At 48.8% G+C, this 14,187-nt stretch overlaps 1 protein-coding gene across 4 annotated transcripts in view; it reads left to right on the forward strand.

The window, feature by feature from the left end:
- The window catches only part of LOC141057065 (ankyrin repeat and fibronectin type-III domain-containing protein 1-like), a 314,853-nt gene that overhangs the window by 81,327 nt on the left and 219,339 nt on the right, over window positions 1-14,187 (forward strand). For 3 of the 4 annotated variants that reach the window (XM_073553577.1, XM_073553576.1, XM_073553579.1), the window contains one exon: window positions 6,210-6,385. In XM_073553577.1, coding sequence (XP_073409678.1) covers window positions 6,210-6,385 — 176 coding nt within the window. Of the gene's footprint in view, window positions 1-1,252; window positions 1,538-6,209; window positions 6,386-14,187 lie in introns of those variants that run through there. The other variant, XM_073553578.1, reaches the window with a different exon arrangement.

Genomic DNA, 14,187 nt, shown 5'->3' on the forward strand with positions numbered 1-14,187 from the left:
GCCGTGTCCTGATGGTTGTGTATTAGGAGGAGGACGGGGCCGTGTCCTGATGGCTGTGTATTAGGAGGAGGACGAGGCTGTGTATTAAGAGGACGGGTTTTGTACATGTAGGTTCTTGTTTACTTATTTAGTAAAGTTTCTGATCCCTAATCATAGTTGGATATACATATTTCCAATAGAACTTTTTCACATTGTCCCATTCGCCTTTTTGTCACAATATTAACTTTAATGTTTGTGTGTGTTGTACTATTATAATACCCATTGTGTCCCAACGAGTCTGATCCATGACATTTATGATGCTTTTCACACATCCATTTCTTTTTGGTTTTCTTCCGCTCCATATGTCACATCTGCCATATTTTCTCTTGAGATATGTATATTTCACTGTTGTTTAAAAAGGCTTCAAACCTGTCGTTGAGTGTTCACATGGCAACCACTATTTCTATGTATACCACTATAATTGGGTAGCAAAGTGCTAGATTTTATTGTAGCCTGACTGGCAAAAAATAAAAATGTTTAGGAAGTGTGGTGAAAGAATGTATACTTTCTATACAATCTATGGCACTGCACATGGGACTGGTACATTTCTCCATATTCATTGTTTGAGCTCTGCTGCATCGGTGCCTCCAGGTTACCTGCATAGTCTGTTGGTGTTTCCGGTAGTCTAAAACGCATCATCGGATTATTACTGCTTCATTTATACTGCAGCTCGGCTTGTTTGGGTTAGCTTCTGTATATAAGCATGAGCCTTGCACATGTTTTTAAGTGTCCCTGCATGGTAGAATGACTCGCCTAACTTGCTGCTGGAAAGTGTTTTTCTTTTAAAAGGATGTGTCACTTGATATAAATCTTGTTTTTTTTTTATTCTTTATATGGTCTAAATGCTCTAAATGTTCTCCTGAATCCTGCGATGTCTTTCTTTTTTTCCTACCCCTCTCCGTTCCTGAGATATAACCTCCTATTACCTGTATATAAATCTAGACTTTTTTATCCAACTGGGTGTGGTGTTCAAGAGAAGAGTTGAGAACCACACCCACTTGAAAAACAAGGTTAAACTTACACACAGGGAAGAGGGGGCCATATCTCAGGAACCGAGAGGCGCAGGAACAAATGAAAAACATCGCCGGATTCAGGAGAACGGCGGCATTTACACCATTTAAAAGAAATACATGTTTATGGCAATTGACAGGTTATGGAAACTTGTACCTCACCATTGTGGTTGTCCTCTTTAACTTGAAGCCCATCGGATTGATTGCGGTTCCTGAAATGATCATTACCTAAGACACTTGGGATATTGAAGAGAGAATCTCTGCTCCTTCTCCCTCAGGGGATGCTGCCAGAAGTCACATCATACCTGCCCGAGCTTTGTGGGCAGAGGGAGAAGTCCTCATCACATGAGAAGCTAGGGTGGCAGCATGTCCTCATTTGGGAAGCTGACCGAGTATTTCAGCTTGAGGAAATCAAGAGAGGACATCCGGCCCGGGCGCAGCACTGGAAGGAGGAGCGGCAGCTATTGCTGCACTGTCACACAGTCCAGGTAGAAAACCTATCATTTCTTTGGATTTTTTTTTTTCAGATATTTATGCAATATCTTTGATTGCTGACAGTGAATGGAGACCATTATTTATTTTTTTGCATTCAGCGAGTGTAAAGCCTGTCCATGCTTCATTGCCATACAAAAATGTGAGAGGGTAAAGTAAATGGTGGTCCTCTAATGTAATGCTGGTCATTCCATACCCTAGTCTGAGGGTCCCAGCGGTCAGATCTCGAGCAATTCAGACCCCCAGCAATGAGCAATTTGTTACCAAATCCTGTGACTAGGAGATAACTTGTTATCTTGGTTAAAGCCAAACAAAATGGTGGCACTCCACTCGCCTGTAAGGACTGACCTGATGGAGATCTTTTCGGGTTCGGCCATGGTGAGAGCTCAGTAAAGGTAACCTCTTTCTCCTGGACTATTTTTTATATTGTAACGAGTTGTGTCATGAACAGGTCATAAGTAAGAGGATGTTTCCATTCACTGATGGCAATCAGAGATCTATCAGAGGAGTTTTAACTTGACATTTTCTGTATCTCATCTGCATGATAAAGCATTTTGTGCATGTTGCATTGATGGTTTCTTGACCCGAGCTCGTGTATGCTTGATACTGAAACCCAGCCCCGTTTTGGGATTTTTAATTCTTACTAACTGATTATTGTTATAGTTTACTCTAATCCCTACCCCAGTGAAATCTCCCTACCACAGGCAGCCATTACTATGAACCCTAAAGTAGAAGTACGTAACTTTCTTCTTCCATTGTATAAGTCAAGCCTGCCATTAGACGCATGAGATTAAAGGAGCACTAGGGGCCCTGATCCATTCCCAGTCTTGGACCCCATTATTTACTGTAAAATGGGGACAATCTGCGCTGCCATCTCACTGAGGGATCAGATTACAGCTGTCTCTTAAAGACTATAGAGAGCAGAGAGAGACACCGACAATTCTGCAGTTTTCCAGTAAGTGTTTTATGTCACGTAGAGCTGGATTCATGGCTACACTGCTCACTGCTGCTCTAGAATATCCTCCTTGGTGCTACCACATCGGAATATCTACTATGGAGGAGACTATAGAGCAGGAATCCCTCACGTCGTGTGTGCTGCGTTTGGAGACATCATAGGAGCCAGTCTTCACCCACTAGCTCAGAGGCCACTGGTGATTGTAGCCGGCAGAGGAGAAAACTGGTGAAAAATTCAGCTTACATGTCACATGATGGCCATTGATAGTGTTTTCCTACATGATGACTTATTCTGAAATGACAGGTACACTTCCCATTCAGCCGTTACCCAGCTGTAGCCTTTTAGCTTTTTAGTATCCATAATTGATGATGAATTCGATGACTTTTCCAATAGCAGGTATCAACCTTAGATCCTATGCTCCTAATTGGTAAATCTTAGTGATATGGAAGCGACTGATCTACTGATCTAGAATTGACATTCAGGAGCCCGGGAAAGCTGTGTGACAATTCTTCATAGGATGTAATGTGAACAGAGACGACTGAAAGCTGATGTTGCCAGTTTGAGGACACACAAGTGACAGTATATTTACCAGCTTGGGGTGTGGAAAGCTGTCTAATTACTGTATCACTTCCTAATGTGTCAGTGTAATGTGACAATGACTGCAATGCGCTTTTCCTATACAGCCAGGTGACACGGGGCGCTGCCAACAATGTACAGAAATAGTTCACTTAGCAGATATATTTGCAACTTATGTCTCATTCCAAGTGTTTCCGCTTCTCGTGTTCTGTGGATGTTACCGTCAAGGAGACTGTAGATGGATGTGTGCCAGCGAGATATAAATGAGAAGCTGATAACTTGTATCTATCCATCCTCACTGTATGGGGAAATGTCTCCGGGCACACGTAAATCAAAGAATTCTGGTTTCTCGTTCAGCCGAAGGAACCGGAGCAACTCGGCCACGAAGGGGAGACCCCGTAATGTTACAGAGTGGGGTCACCGAGTGAAGGGGGCAGAAGAGTCACTACACTCTGCTGATCCCATAACTGCAGAGTCCAGACTTCCTCTGGTATAAGATCAGCACAAATACTGCGCCCCGCCGGGAGCTTCATTGGCCAAGCAGCTGCATGCAGCCGTACATCACCAAGCACAATGCCGAGCGTCGGATGGAGTGGTGTACAGCCGCCACCACTGGACTCTGGAGGAGACGTGTTCTGTGCAGTGACGGCTCACACTTCTCTATCTGCGTATGATGGAGGAGTCTGGGTTTGGTGAACGTTACCCCCTGACTACATTGTGCCCCTGTACAGATGGTGGAGGAGGGTAATGCTGGGCTTATCAGTGGTCGACCTCGGCCCCTTAGTTCCAGTGAAGGGAAATCTTAATACTTCATCACAAGACATTGTGGACAATTGTAGCTTCCAGCTTTGTGGGAACAGATCGTGAAGACCCTTTTTTATTCCCCATGTCTGTGCCCAGTGCACAAGGTCCAAACAGACATGGAGGGGGAGTTTGGTGGAAAGAACATGAGTGGCCGCACTGAGCTTGAATATCAGCCCCATCCAACACCAATAATGGAGATTATGAGCCCGGCCTCCCTCCAACATCAGTATCTGACCTCACTAATGATGAAGAAAAAACTCTCACAGACGCCTCCAAAATCTTGTAGAAATCCTTCCCAGAAGAGCGGGAGCCGTTATATCTGCAGAGGGGCCGACTCCATATTAATGTCTATGGATGGAGAATGGGAGGTCAGAAAAGCTCCTGGAGGTGTAATGTGGAGGAGGCACATACTTTTATCGTTTTGTTATGAAGTATCAGTGTAAGCCAAATGTTTTATAAATATCTAGATTGAATACAATTGTACATAAAGGGGTATTTCCATATCCGCCCTTTATGGATGTGATGAGAAAAGTTCTCTCTTTCTGATGTTTAGAGGTGGATGGGATTTAGGAAACAGACGAGCGGATGCTGCTACGCTCATTTCACATCTCTCATGGAAGTGAATGGGAGTTCTGGCTGCTACAGAAAGATGGGTAATTTCTTCCGTCACAAATGGTGCATATGAGAACCCCAAAGGGAGAACCCCTGCCCTGCTCCGTCCCTTTAGGTCCCGCACTACAGTCATGCAATGCGCCAGTTTTGGCCGAGAGCTTTACTTTAATTTGTATGTGCAGCATTACACAGGGAAATCGGTTTGTCAGCTCTTTTGGTGGCGGGGTGGCTGGTGAATTATTACATTGCCCTGTAAATGAATGCTGAATGTGCTGGCGCTCTATAAATAAATGGTAGTAAGCAGATAATCCAAGGCAGAATTAAGTATTGGCATCTTGCAGAACTGCTGGAAGCTTCAAATTAATTACAGTATTATCCAAGCCATTTGGAGGGTTACGTCTTCGCTGCTGCCCAACGCGAGCCAACCAGATCTGAACGTCAGGATTCCCGGCCAAGTTTCAGAGTCTTGTAAATTCGCTCGTTAAGCCGTCTTTATGAAGGGCAAAGCTTCACTGAAGTCTTACAAATATATTCGTGTGTCTGGGCTCGGGTTGTGATTATTGGGCAGAGTCGGCCTCTGCTGTAGGGAAACTTCATTTTTGTTGACTGCAGACTTCGAATATTGTAACCATCCAAAGCATGCTGTATACCGCCAGGACGAGGAGTGGTCTGGGTCCTCTGCAAATTCTGAGTTTTGGTCCCTTACCCTTAATTTGCTGCTCCTTTCGTTTCTTTTTCTACTGTGGTTCAAACTCTTAAAGGGGTAGACCAGAGTTAGGCAAAAGGATAAGATTCAGCTTTTTTTTCTAGAAATAGCACCGCTCTTGTCCGTGGGTTGAGGCTCGTATTGTCACTCAGTTCCATTAATATGCATGAGTCTGTGCTGCAAGGCCAGACAGTCCTCAAGCATGAGGGGTGCAGCTTATTTTTGTAAACCTTTAATCCCCTTTAACGAGGGGACCTGTAATTGTAATAAATATGTATTTTTTTTTTACCTGGTGTAAATGTCGCTGTTCTCCTGAATCCGGCGCAGTTTTTCTTTTGTTCCTGCTCCTCTCCATTCCTGAGATATGGCCTCCTCTTTCTTGTATATAAATCTAGTCTTGATAGCCAAGGAGGTGGAATGATCATGAAGAGTTGAGGATCCTGCCCCCTTGGCTAACAAGACTAGATTTATATATAGGGAAGAGGGGGTCATATCTCAGGAACAGAGAGGCGCAGGAAAAAAAGAAAAACCACACCGGATTCAGGAGAACAGCAGCATTTACACCAGGTTAAAAAAAAAAAAAATCCATATGACATGTGTCAGGTCCTCTTTAAAGATGAGAGCTACCTTTGCAAACTTTTTTTCGTAGTTGTTTCAATGCATCAAATATGACAATTAGCAATTTTTTTTTACTAACAATATATGGAGTTATGATTTATGACTACAGGATCTGACTACACGGTGTGTGTTTGTAGTCTGTTACCATGGAAACGTATCTTCATCGGAGCTTTTCAATTATATGTATATATTTATTTTTAATGGTATATGCATGGAGATATTATGAGATTGTTTATAAAGGGGGGGGCTACCATTTAAGGAGTTTACTAACTAAATCGATTGAGTCCTGATGGGACTCGGGTGTACTAGCATAAGTTTATTACTCATGTGTTTTTCATAAAAATGTATCGGTTTGGTTGGAGATGTGATAAAAATATTGTAATTGCTCTCACATTAGGTCCCTGGATAGAAAGTTGCAGAGACCTGTCCTTGGGAAGTCCCTGACTCTTCCCAGCATCCCCCAGTCTCCAGTCCTGACCAGGGTCCCGCAGCTCCAGGAATCAGTCTCTCGACTTCCATCAACATGTTCAACAAGTACAGACACCTTAACGTCCTGCAAGTTGCCGCCGGCTGGTAAGTTTTTGAGGGTTTTATTTGGGCAATAAAGCTGGATTTTTTTTTTTTTTTTTACGGACGATCTATCACCAGATTTTACTATACAAACTATATAGACTGTTGTACTTACTTTGAAAATCCTTCATCAGAATGACTTTCCAATCCTGAAATTAAAAACTGCATTTTAGGAGTCCGAACTTCGAGGTGGAAACCCCATATAATAGTTCTCCAGAGGTTCCGATTTCCTATTTCTTTGCTGTGAACATCCACTTTACATCCTCATTGGACCAGATTGGATTGGCAAAAGGGTAATCGAGTAAACATGACCCTTGTCAGATCCTTGCACCGCCATTTCAAACTTGGAATCTTGGGTCATCTATATGCTAAACATCTATATGTATGGCAATCTACCTTTTTTAAAGGGATAGTCCCATCTTTAGAAGTTACCATCCACATGATACTTAAGGATTGCTGGGGGTCCAAACACTGGGACCCTCCTTGATCCCTAGCACAGGGACCTGCATAGCCCCTTCTGAATGGAGCAGTGCTTGGGCATGTGCAGCTCCGCTCCATTCATTAACTATGGGACTGATGTAAAAGCCGAGCACTGTAATTGGCTATCTCCAGTCGCAGAGATGGAGCGATGGCGCACATACCTGGCTACTGCTCAGTTCATATGAGACATTTCAAAACCCATTACTGAGGGTCCCAGCAATAAGCAACATATGACCCTTCCTAAAGATAGGTGAAAACTTCTAAGGATAACCTTATAAAGGTATCCCTCACATTGAACCTGTATTACTTATCCACAGGATCGGTGATAAGTCAGACTGCTGAGGGTCCCCATGATCCCAAAATTGGGGGTCTCAAGCGCCCCATTGCTTCCTGCGCAACTTTAGTGAGGCGGAGCTTGAATGGAGTGGCGGTCTAATATGAGCACCGTCACTCCTTGTCAAATCTATGGGATTGGCGGAGACGGTCACATACAACGCTTGCAGTTTCTGTCAGCTCCGTAGACATTTAATAGAGTGCATGCATGACCAGCGCTCCTTTCCAGTTCATCCATGCAGTGAGGACCAGCAGGGAGTACAGGACCCCTATTCTGGTGATTGATGGGACCACCATGATGAGACCTTTATCATTCATTCTGTGTAGTGTCTATTGAGAGACCTCCTTTAACTTCAAATTGCAAAGGCTCTCCATTTTTTTTTTTTTTTTAAGAAACAGCACTCCTCTTGTCGAGTGGCAGTGTCGGGTATTGCAATAGTCCTCTAAATGATTGCAATATTATGCAGTTTCTTTCAAAATGAGTAGTGCTGTTTTCTCCTTCGTCTCATTGGGGGACACAGAGACTGTGGGTGTGTGCTTCTGCCGTCTGGAGGCCGACACTAAGTGTACAAAAAAAGAGTTAGCTCCTCCTCCGCCGCATACACCCTCGCCCCTAGGCCGGGCGTAACTCAGTTTTTGCTTAGTGTCTGATGGAGGCACACGCAGTCTGGAGTTCCAGACTAGATTTTTTTTTTTTTTTTTTTTCCTCCCTTTTTTCTATGAAGATAAGATAGGGGCGACGGATCCTATAGAGAGGATCCGATCTCCCCAAATCACCAACGGGCGACCACGTGTGAGTAACCCTCCACGTGTCCTCTCCCGCACCGAGGGACACATCTGGGACTTTTTTCCAGACATCTATTTTTTAACGAAAGAGGGGCAACGCGTCCTGATTAGAGGACTCGGTTTCCCCACAACTTCATCAGGAGCACGTGTGAGCAGAACCAGGGGTCAGCCTCCGCGTTGCTACTCTCCTACAACAGCAGTGTATGGAGGACCCGTCCACCCCTTGGTAGTGAGTCCAGGGGGTTGAATCGGAGGCGCAGGTGAGAGCGTACAGGGGGAAGAGGCCGCGAGTAAGACCGACAGAGCCCCCCCCCCCCCCCCCCCCCGCGCGCCTGCACGGCGGATGGCCCTGCTCACCTGTTTAGTATATGGGGGATCCGCTCCTGGAGCACCGCAAGTTGGCGCTGGTGGGTAGCGGTAGCCAGGGCGTTGCACCCGGGCTCCGCACGCCGCGTGTATCGCGGCCGGAAGCCCGCCGGCGGCCGCGGCCCCACTGCAGGAGGGCGCGAGTATCGCGCGAGGCCGCGCGCCGACTTCCGGTGGTAGCCGGAAGTCCCGCCCGCTGACTTCCGGTGGTAGCCGGAAGTCCCGCCCGCTGACGCGGCGGTGACAGCGGCGATGGTGGAGACGCGCGATATAGGGCAGGAGGTCAGAGGCGCAGATCCCGGAGAGACTTCCGCCCTAACACATCGCATCCACGCAAGGAGCCGGTGGGTGAGTGTAACTCCGTTTGGAGAACCACGCTGCTTGTCAGTTCAGCCTGTGCAAGTATGTCTGCAAAAGGAAAAGCTCACTCTTTCCTTTACGCGGTTTGCGTGTCCTGTGGGGTCAGGCTGCCAAAGGCACAGGCGGGTAAATATTGTGAAGCCTGTGAGTCGGAGCGCGCCCAGGAGCCCCCCACTGTTTCTGAACCAAGGGGTCAGGACCCCCCGGAATGGGCGGTGTCCTTATCGCAGTCTATGCTGTCCCTTACAAGGGCAATTGAATCCCTTCAGGGCCCGGGCGGGAGCAGGGAGGGGGGTCTGCCAGCGGAAGAGAGCTCGTCCTCGTCTCAGGACCCTCCAACCATTAGAGGTCGCTCCAGTACCAGGCAAGCTCATATCAAGAGGGTTCGTTCCCCGTCGGCCGGACCCTCCGGGGCTTCGGCGGCGGGTATTAGGGCATCCCGCTCCCCGTCACTGAGCTCTGGGAGCGATCAGGATGAAGGGGAGGAGGAAGGAGCCTGGAATCTAGAAAGTCTGGGGTTCCAGGATTCGGTGGACAGTCTCATTGAGGCAGTCAACCAGACATTAGAGATCGAGGACGATGTGCCCACAGCCTCAGGTCACAAGGTCTCTTTTAAGAAATCCAGGCGACCACATAGAAGATTTGCCACGCATCCGGAGTTTGAGGAGCTAGTCCAGAAACATAGAGATCACCCGGATAAGCGCTTTGCAATGCAAAAAGCGCTACAGGCAAAGTATCCGTTTCCTCCTGAGCTCCATAAGGCTTGGGTAGAGTCGCCAGTAGTGGACCCTCCCGTGTCACGTTTAGCATCTAGGTCGCTATTGTCAATACCCAGTGTTTCCTCTATTAAGGACCCAACTGATCGCCTCATGGACGGGCTTGCCCGCTCGGTATATGAGGCAGCAGGGTCGGCTCTGGCCCCCTCCTTTGCGGCGACTTGGGTGGCTAAAGCCATGGTTTCGTGGGGGGAGGCTCTGTATAAGGCCCTCCAGGACAGGGATCTGCCCGCGGAGGTCTTAGAGGTGACAAATCAGATGTCAGGGGCAAGTGATTATCTTGTCAGCGCCTCACTGGACGCGGCCGAGTGTTCGGCGGTGGCAGCGGCGAATGCGATCGCCATTAGGCGTGCATTATGGCTGAGGCTGTGGAAAGCGGATTCTATCTCTAAAAAATCCTTGACCTCATTGCCTTTTCAGGGCAATCGATTGTTCGGTGAGAAGCTGGATAGGCTTATCTCAGAAGCCACAGGGGGGAAGAGTAGTTTCCTTCCGCAGCAGAGAAGTTGCCCGGCATTCAGGCAAACGCAAAGGCGTTTTCGACCCTTTCGTAGCCCCTGGGGGGGGACTCCGGCCAGGACATACTCCTCCGCAAACGATGGCCAGAGTAGGGAAAAACAAGTCTCTTACAGGGCCAATCCGCTGGGTAGAGGCCGAGGCCATTTACCCAGAGCGAAGGGGGCCAAGCCCCAAAAGCCTCCAGCTAAATGACTGGAGGCGCTCCGTACCTACGGACGACAGGGTGGGCGGACGCCTACTAAGGTTCAGCCACGTTTGGGTCGCAGTGACACGCGACACTTGGGTGGCAGAACTTGTATCGTCCGGGTACAAGATAGAGTTTGTCGGACGGCCACCACAGCGATTCTTCCGTTCGCGACTTTCCAAGACAGATTCGCAGGCGGAGAGTTTGTTACAGGCTGTAACGACGCTAGAGCACAAAGGGGTTATCGCCCCAGTGCCGCAGGGCGAAGAGTCGCAGGGGTTTTACTCCAATCTTTTTTCGGTCCCCAAAAAGGACGGGACTGTGAGGCCGGTTCTGGATCTAAAGATCCTAAACAGATTCATCAGGGTCAGGCGATTCCGGATGGAATCCCTCCGCTCGGTCATTGCAGCCATGGATCCAGGGGAATTCCTGGCCTCAATCGATGTGCAGGATGCATATCTGCATATTCCGATATTCCCCCCACACCAGAGGTTCCTGCGATTTGCGATCGGAGGACGTCACTTCCAATTCGTGGCTCTGCCCTTTGGTCTGGCCACTGCCCCCAGAGTCTTTACAAAGATAATGGCGGTGGTTATGGCCATCCTGCATGCACGGGGCATAACGGTGTTACCTTACCTGGACGACCTTTTGGTAAAGGGGCCGTCGTTTCAGGAGTGCCAGGACAATGTCAATATTACTCTGGATACCCTGGCCCGTCTGGGCTGGCTGATCAATTGGAGCAAGTCGTCCTTGATTCCAGCCCAAAAAATCGTGTTCCTGGGCATGATTTTCGACACCTCCCGGGGGCTGGTGATCCTCCCTCAGGACAAGGCGCAAAAAATCAAGCAAGGGATACGGAACCTTCTACAGCCGGGCTCCAGATCCATCCGGTATGGCATGAGTGTGTTGGGCAGAATGGTGGCGGCGATAGAAGCAATCCCGTTTGCCCAGTTCCATCTCCGTCCGCTTCAGCATGCGCTCTTGACAGCATGGGACCGGAGGCTGCTGTCTCTCAGTCATCGGTGCAAATTGTCTCCGCTAGTACGGGGTTCACTCCGGTGGTGGACTCGCGACTCGTCTCTGGTCCAGGGGAAGCCCTTTCCCCCGGAACAATGGTTGGTGGTGACGACCGATGCAAGCCTGCAGGGTTGGGGAGCAGTTTTCCAGAGTCACATAGCCCAGGGGCGATGGTCGGTTCAGGAGGTAATTCTCCCGATCAACATTCTGGAAATACGGGCAATACGATTGGCCCTACGACATTTCCAGTGTTTCCTGAGACACCGGCCGGTGCGCATCCAGACGGACAATGCTACAGCAGTAGCATATGTCAACCATCAAGGGGGCACGCGCAGCCAGGCAGCCATGCGCGAGGTCGGACTGGTACTACGTTGGGCGGAGAAGAACCGCGTGGTAATTTCAGCGGTGCACATTCCAGGAGTCGAAAACTGGGCGGCAGATTTTCTCAGCCGACAGGGGGTTGCGGCAGGGGAATGGTCCCTGCACCCCGAGATCTTTCAGCAGATCTGCCAACGGTGGGGGACACCAGACGTGGACCTTATGGCATCCAGAGAGAATGCCAAGGTACTAAGGTTTGTCGCTCGATCCCTCGATCCGCAGGCAATCGCAGCAGACGCACTGGTGCTCCCGTGGAGCCAGTTTCGTCTCCCGTACTTGTTCCCCCCGCTGCCGCTGCTTCCAAGAGTTATCAGGAAAATAAGGAGAGAGAAGGTTCCAGCAATTCTGCTGGCCCCAGACTGGCCCCGGCGGGCCTGGTACGCAGATCTGGTCCAACTAGTGGTGGACGTACCCTGGCGTCTTCCAGATCGGCCGGACTTACTGTCCCAAGGGCCGATCTGCCATCCGAACTTAGGGGCCCTGTGTTTGACGGCGTGGCCATTGAATCTTGGCTGTTAACACAGGCAGGGTTCAGACGCGATGTGGCGGCCACGATGGTGAGTGCCCGAAAGCCTTCCTCGGCGAGGGTGTATCATCGGACTTGGGAAGTATTCTTCCGTTGGTGTAGGGATCGTGAAGTGGCTCCTCTGGTTTTTTCGATCCCCAACGTACTGGCTTTTCTACAGGCAGGGCTGGACGCAGGGTTGGCCCCGAGTTCCCTCAGAACGCAAATCTCGGCCCTGTCGGTACTTTTCCAACGAAAAGTCGCTTCCGTCTGGCAGGTTAGGACGTTTATGCAGGGGGTCGCACATTTAGTACCCCCCTATAAGGCGCCGACGGAATCATGGGACCTGAATTTGGTGCTCAGAGCCCTTCAGGAGGCCCCTTTCGAACCATTGCAAGAGGTCTCCTTACCTTACCTGTCCAGAAAGGTCGTTTTTCTAGTAGCCATAACGTCTATTAGGCGGGTTTCGGAATTGGCGGCCTTATCTTGTAAACCACCGTTCCTAACCTTTTATAAGGATAAGGTAGTTTTAAGGCCAGCTCCCCCCTTCTTGCCGAAGGTTGTGTCTGCATTTCATATCAACGAAGACATCGTCTTACCCTCGTTTTGCCCGGCACCGGTGCACAGGGTAGAGAAGGCTTTGCACACTCTGGATCTGGTAAGAGCTCTTAGGAGGTATGTGGCGAGGACGGCGCCATTCCGCCAGACAGACTCTCTATTCGTGGTTCCAGAGGGACGGCGGAAGGGGCTCGCTGCGTCCAGAGCGACTTTGGCCAGATGGGTTCGCCTGACGGTCCAAGAAGCTTATCAAATCAGTGGCACGCCAGTTCCGGCAGGGATCAAGGCTCACTCGGCACGGGCAGTGGGTGCCTCATGGGCACTACGACACCAGGCTTCAGCGGAGCAGGTATGCAAAGCAGCTACCTGGTCCAGTTTACATACGTTTGTCAAGCATTATAACGTACATACCCAGGCATCCTCGGATGCAAGCCTGGGAAGAAAGATCCTCCAGGCAGCAGTTGCGCACCTCTAATCAGGGGCGCAAATTAGCATGGATTGGGTGAGTTAAGATCCCGCCCAGAGGACTGCTTTAGGACGTCCCACAGTCTCTGTGTCCCCCAATGAGACGAAGGAGAAACATGGATTTTTGTGAGTACTCACCGTAAAATCCTTTTCTCCGAGACGCTCATTGGGGGACACAGCACCCACCCTATCAGCCAGTTGGCTTTTACTTATTTTGAGTTTTACAAATCCTTGTACAAGGTTTAGGGTGGCCCCTTTTTCAGACATATAGTTTCTTGCCTGAGTTTAAGGCGCGTTCTCCTACTGCTTATGCACTAAACTGAGTTACGCCCGGCCTAGGGGCGAGGGTGTATGCGGCGGAGGAGGAGCTAACTCTTTTTTTGTACACTTAGTGTCGGCCTCCAGACGGCAGAAGCACACACCCACAGTCTCTGTGTCCCCCAATGAGCGTCTCGGAGAAAAGGATTTTACGGTGAGTACTCACAAAAATCCATGTTTTTGGTCTCTCTTTTTTTCTATTCTTAGACAACCCCTTTAAGCGTGTAATAGTAGCGAGATACAGAAGATTGTTACAAAATGGATTAATAAAATCTAGACATATGGACAGGCCCTCGGGGGACAATGAACTCCAGCTCTGCTGGAGCAAAATCTCTCAAAGCTGACCCTTGTTCTACAAGTAAGAGTCTCGGGTTGGCTGCGTTCCCTGCACTCCTTGACATCGCATCTGTGACTGGAGGAAGACATGTGCCGAATGCTGCCAGAGCCGCTTTTGTTCTCCACTCAAACAGGCAAATGTTTTGTCAAGTAAACTCAGTCACCGAGCGGCTGATCCTGTGTGTGCACTGCGTTGTGTGTGTAATAGCTTATTTTTCCCTTTTTTTCAATTTTTTTTTTTTTTTTTACATTGAATGACTTGGTGTTTCGTTTGCGTATTTGTCTTTTCAATTAATGGCATTAATTACAACAAGACTATGTGTTATGTATGATTGCTGCGGGTCCCTGCTAACTGTGCGGAACGAGTTCTCTTTCCTCCAGTCACACTGTCATTTCATTTTTCACCACTAGGGGGAGCTCGCTG

This window comes from Dendrobates tinctorius, unplaced genomic scaffold, assembly GCF_039654945.1.
Source record: "Dendrobates tinctorius isolate UK_male_01 unplaced genomic scaffold, ASM3965494v1 ptg000202l, whole genome shotgun sequence".
Classification (NCBI taxonomy): domain Eukaryota; kingdom Metazoa; phylum Chordata; class Amphibia; order Anura; family Dendrobatidae; genus Dendrobates; species Dendrobates tinctorius.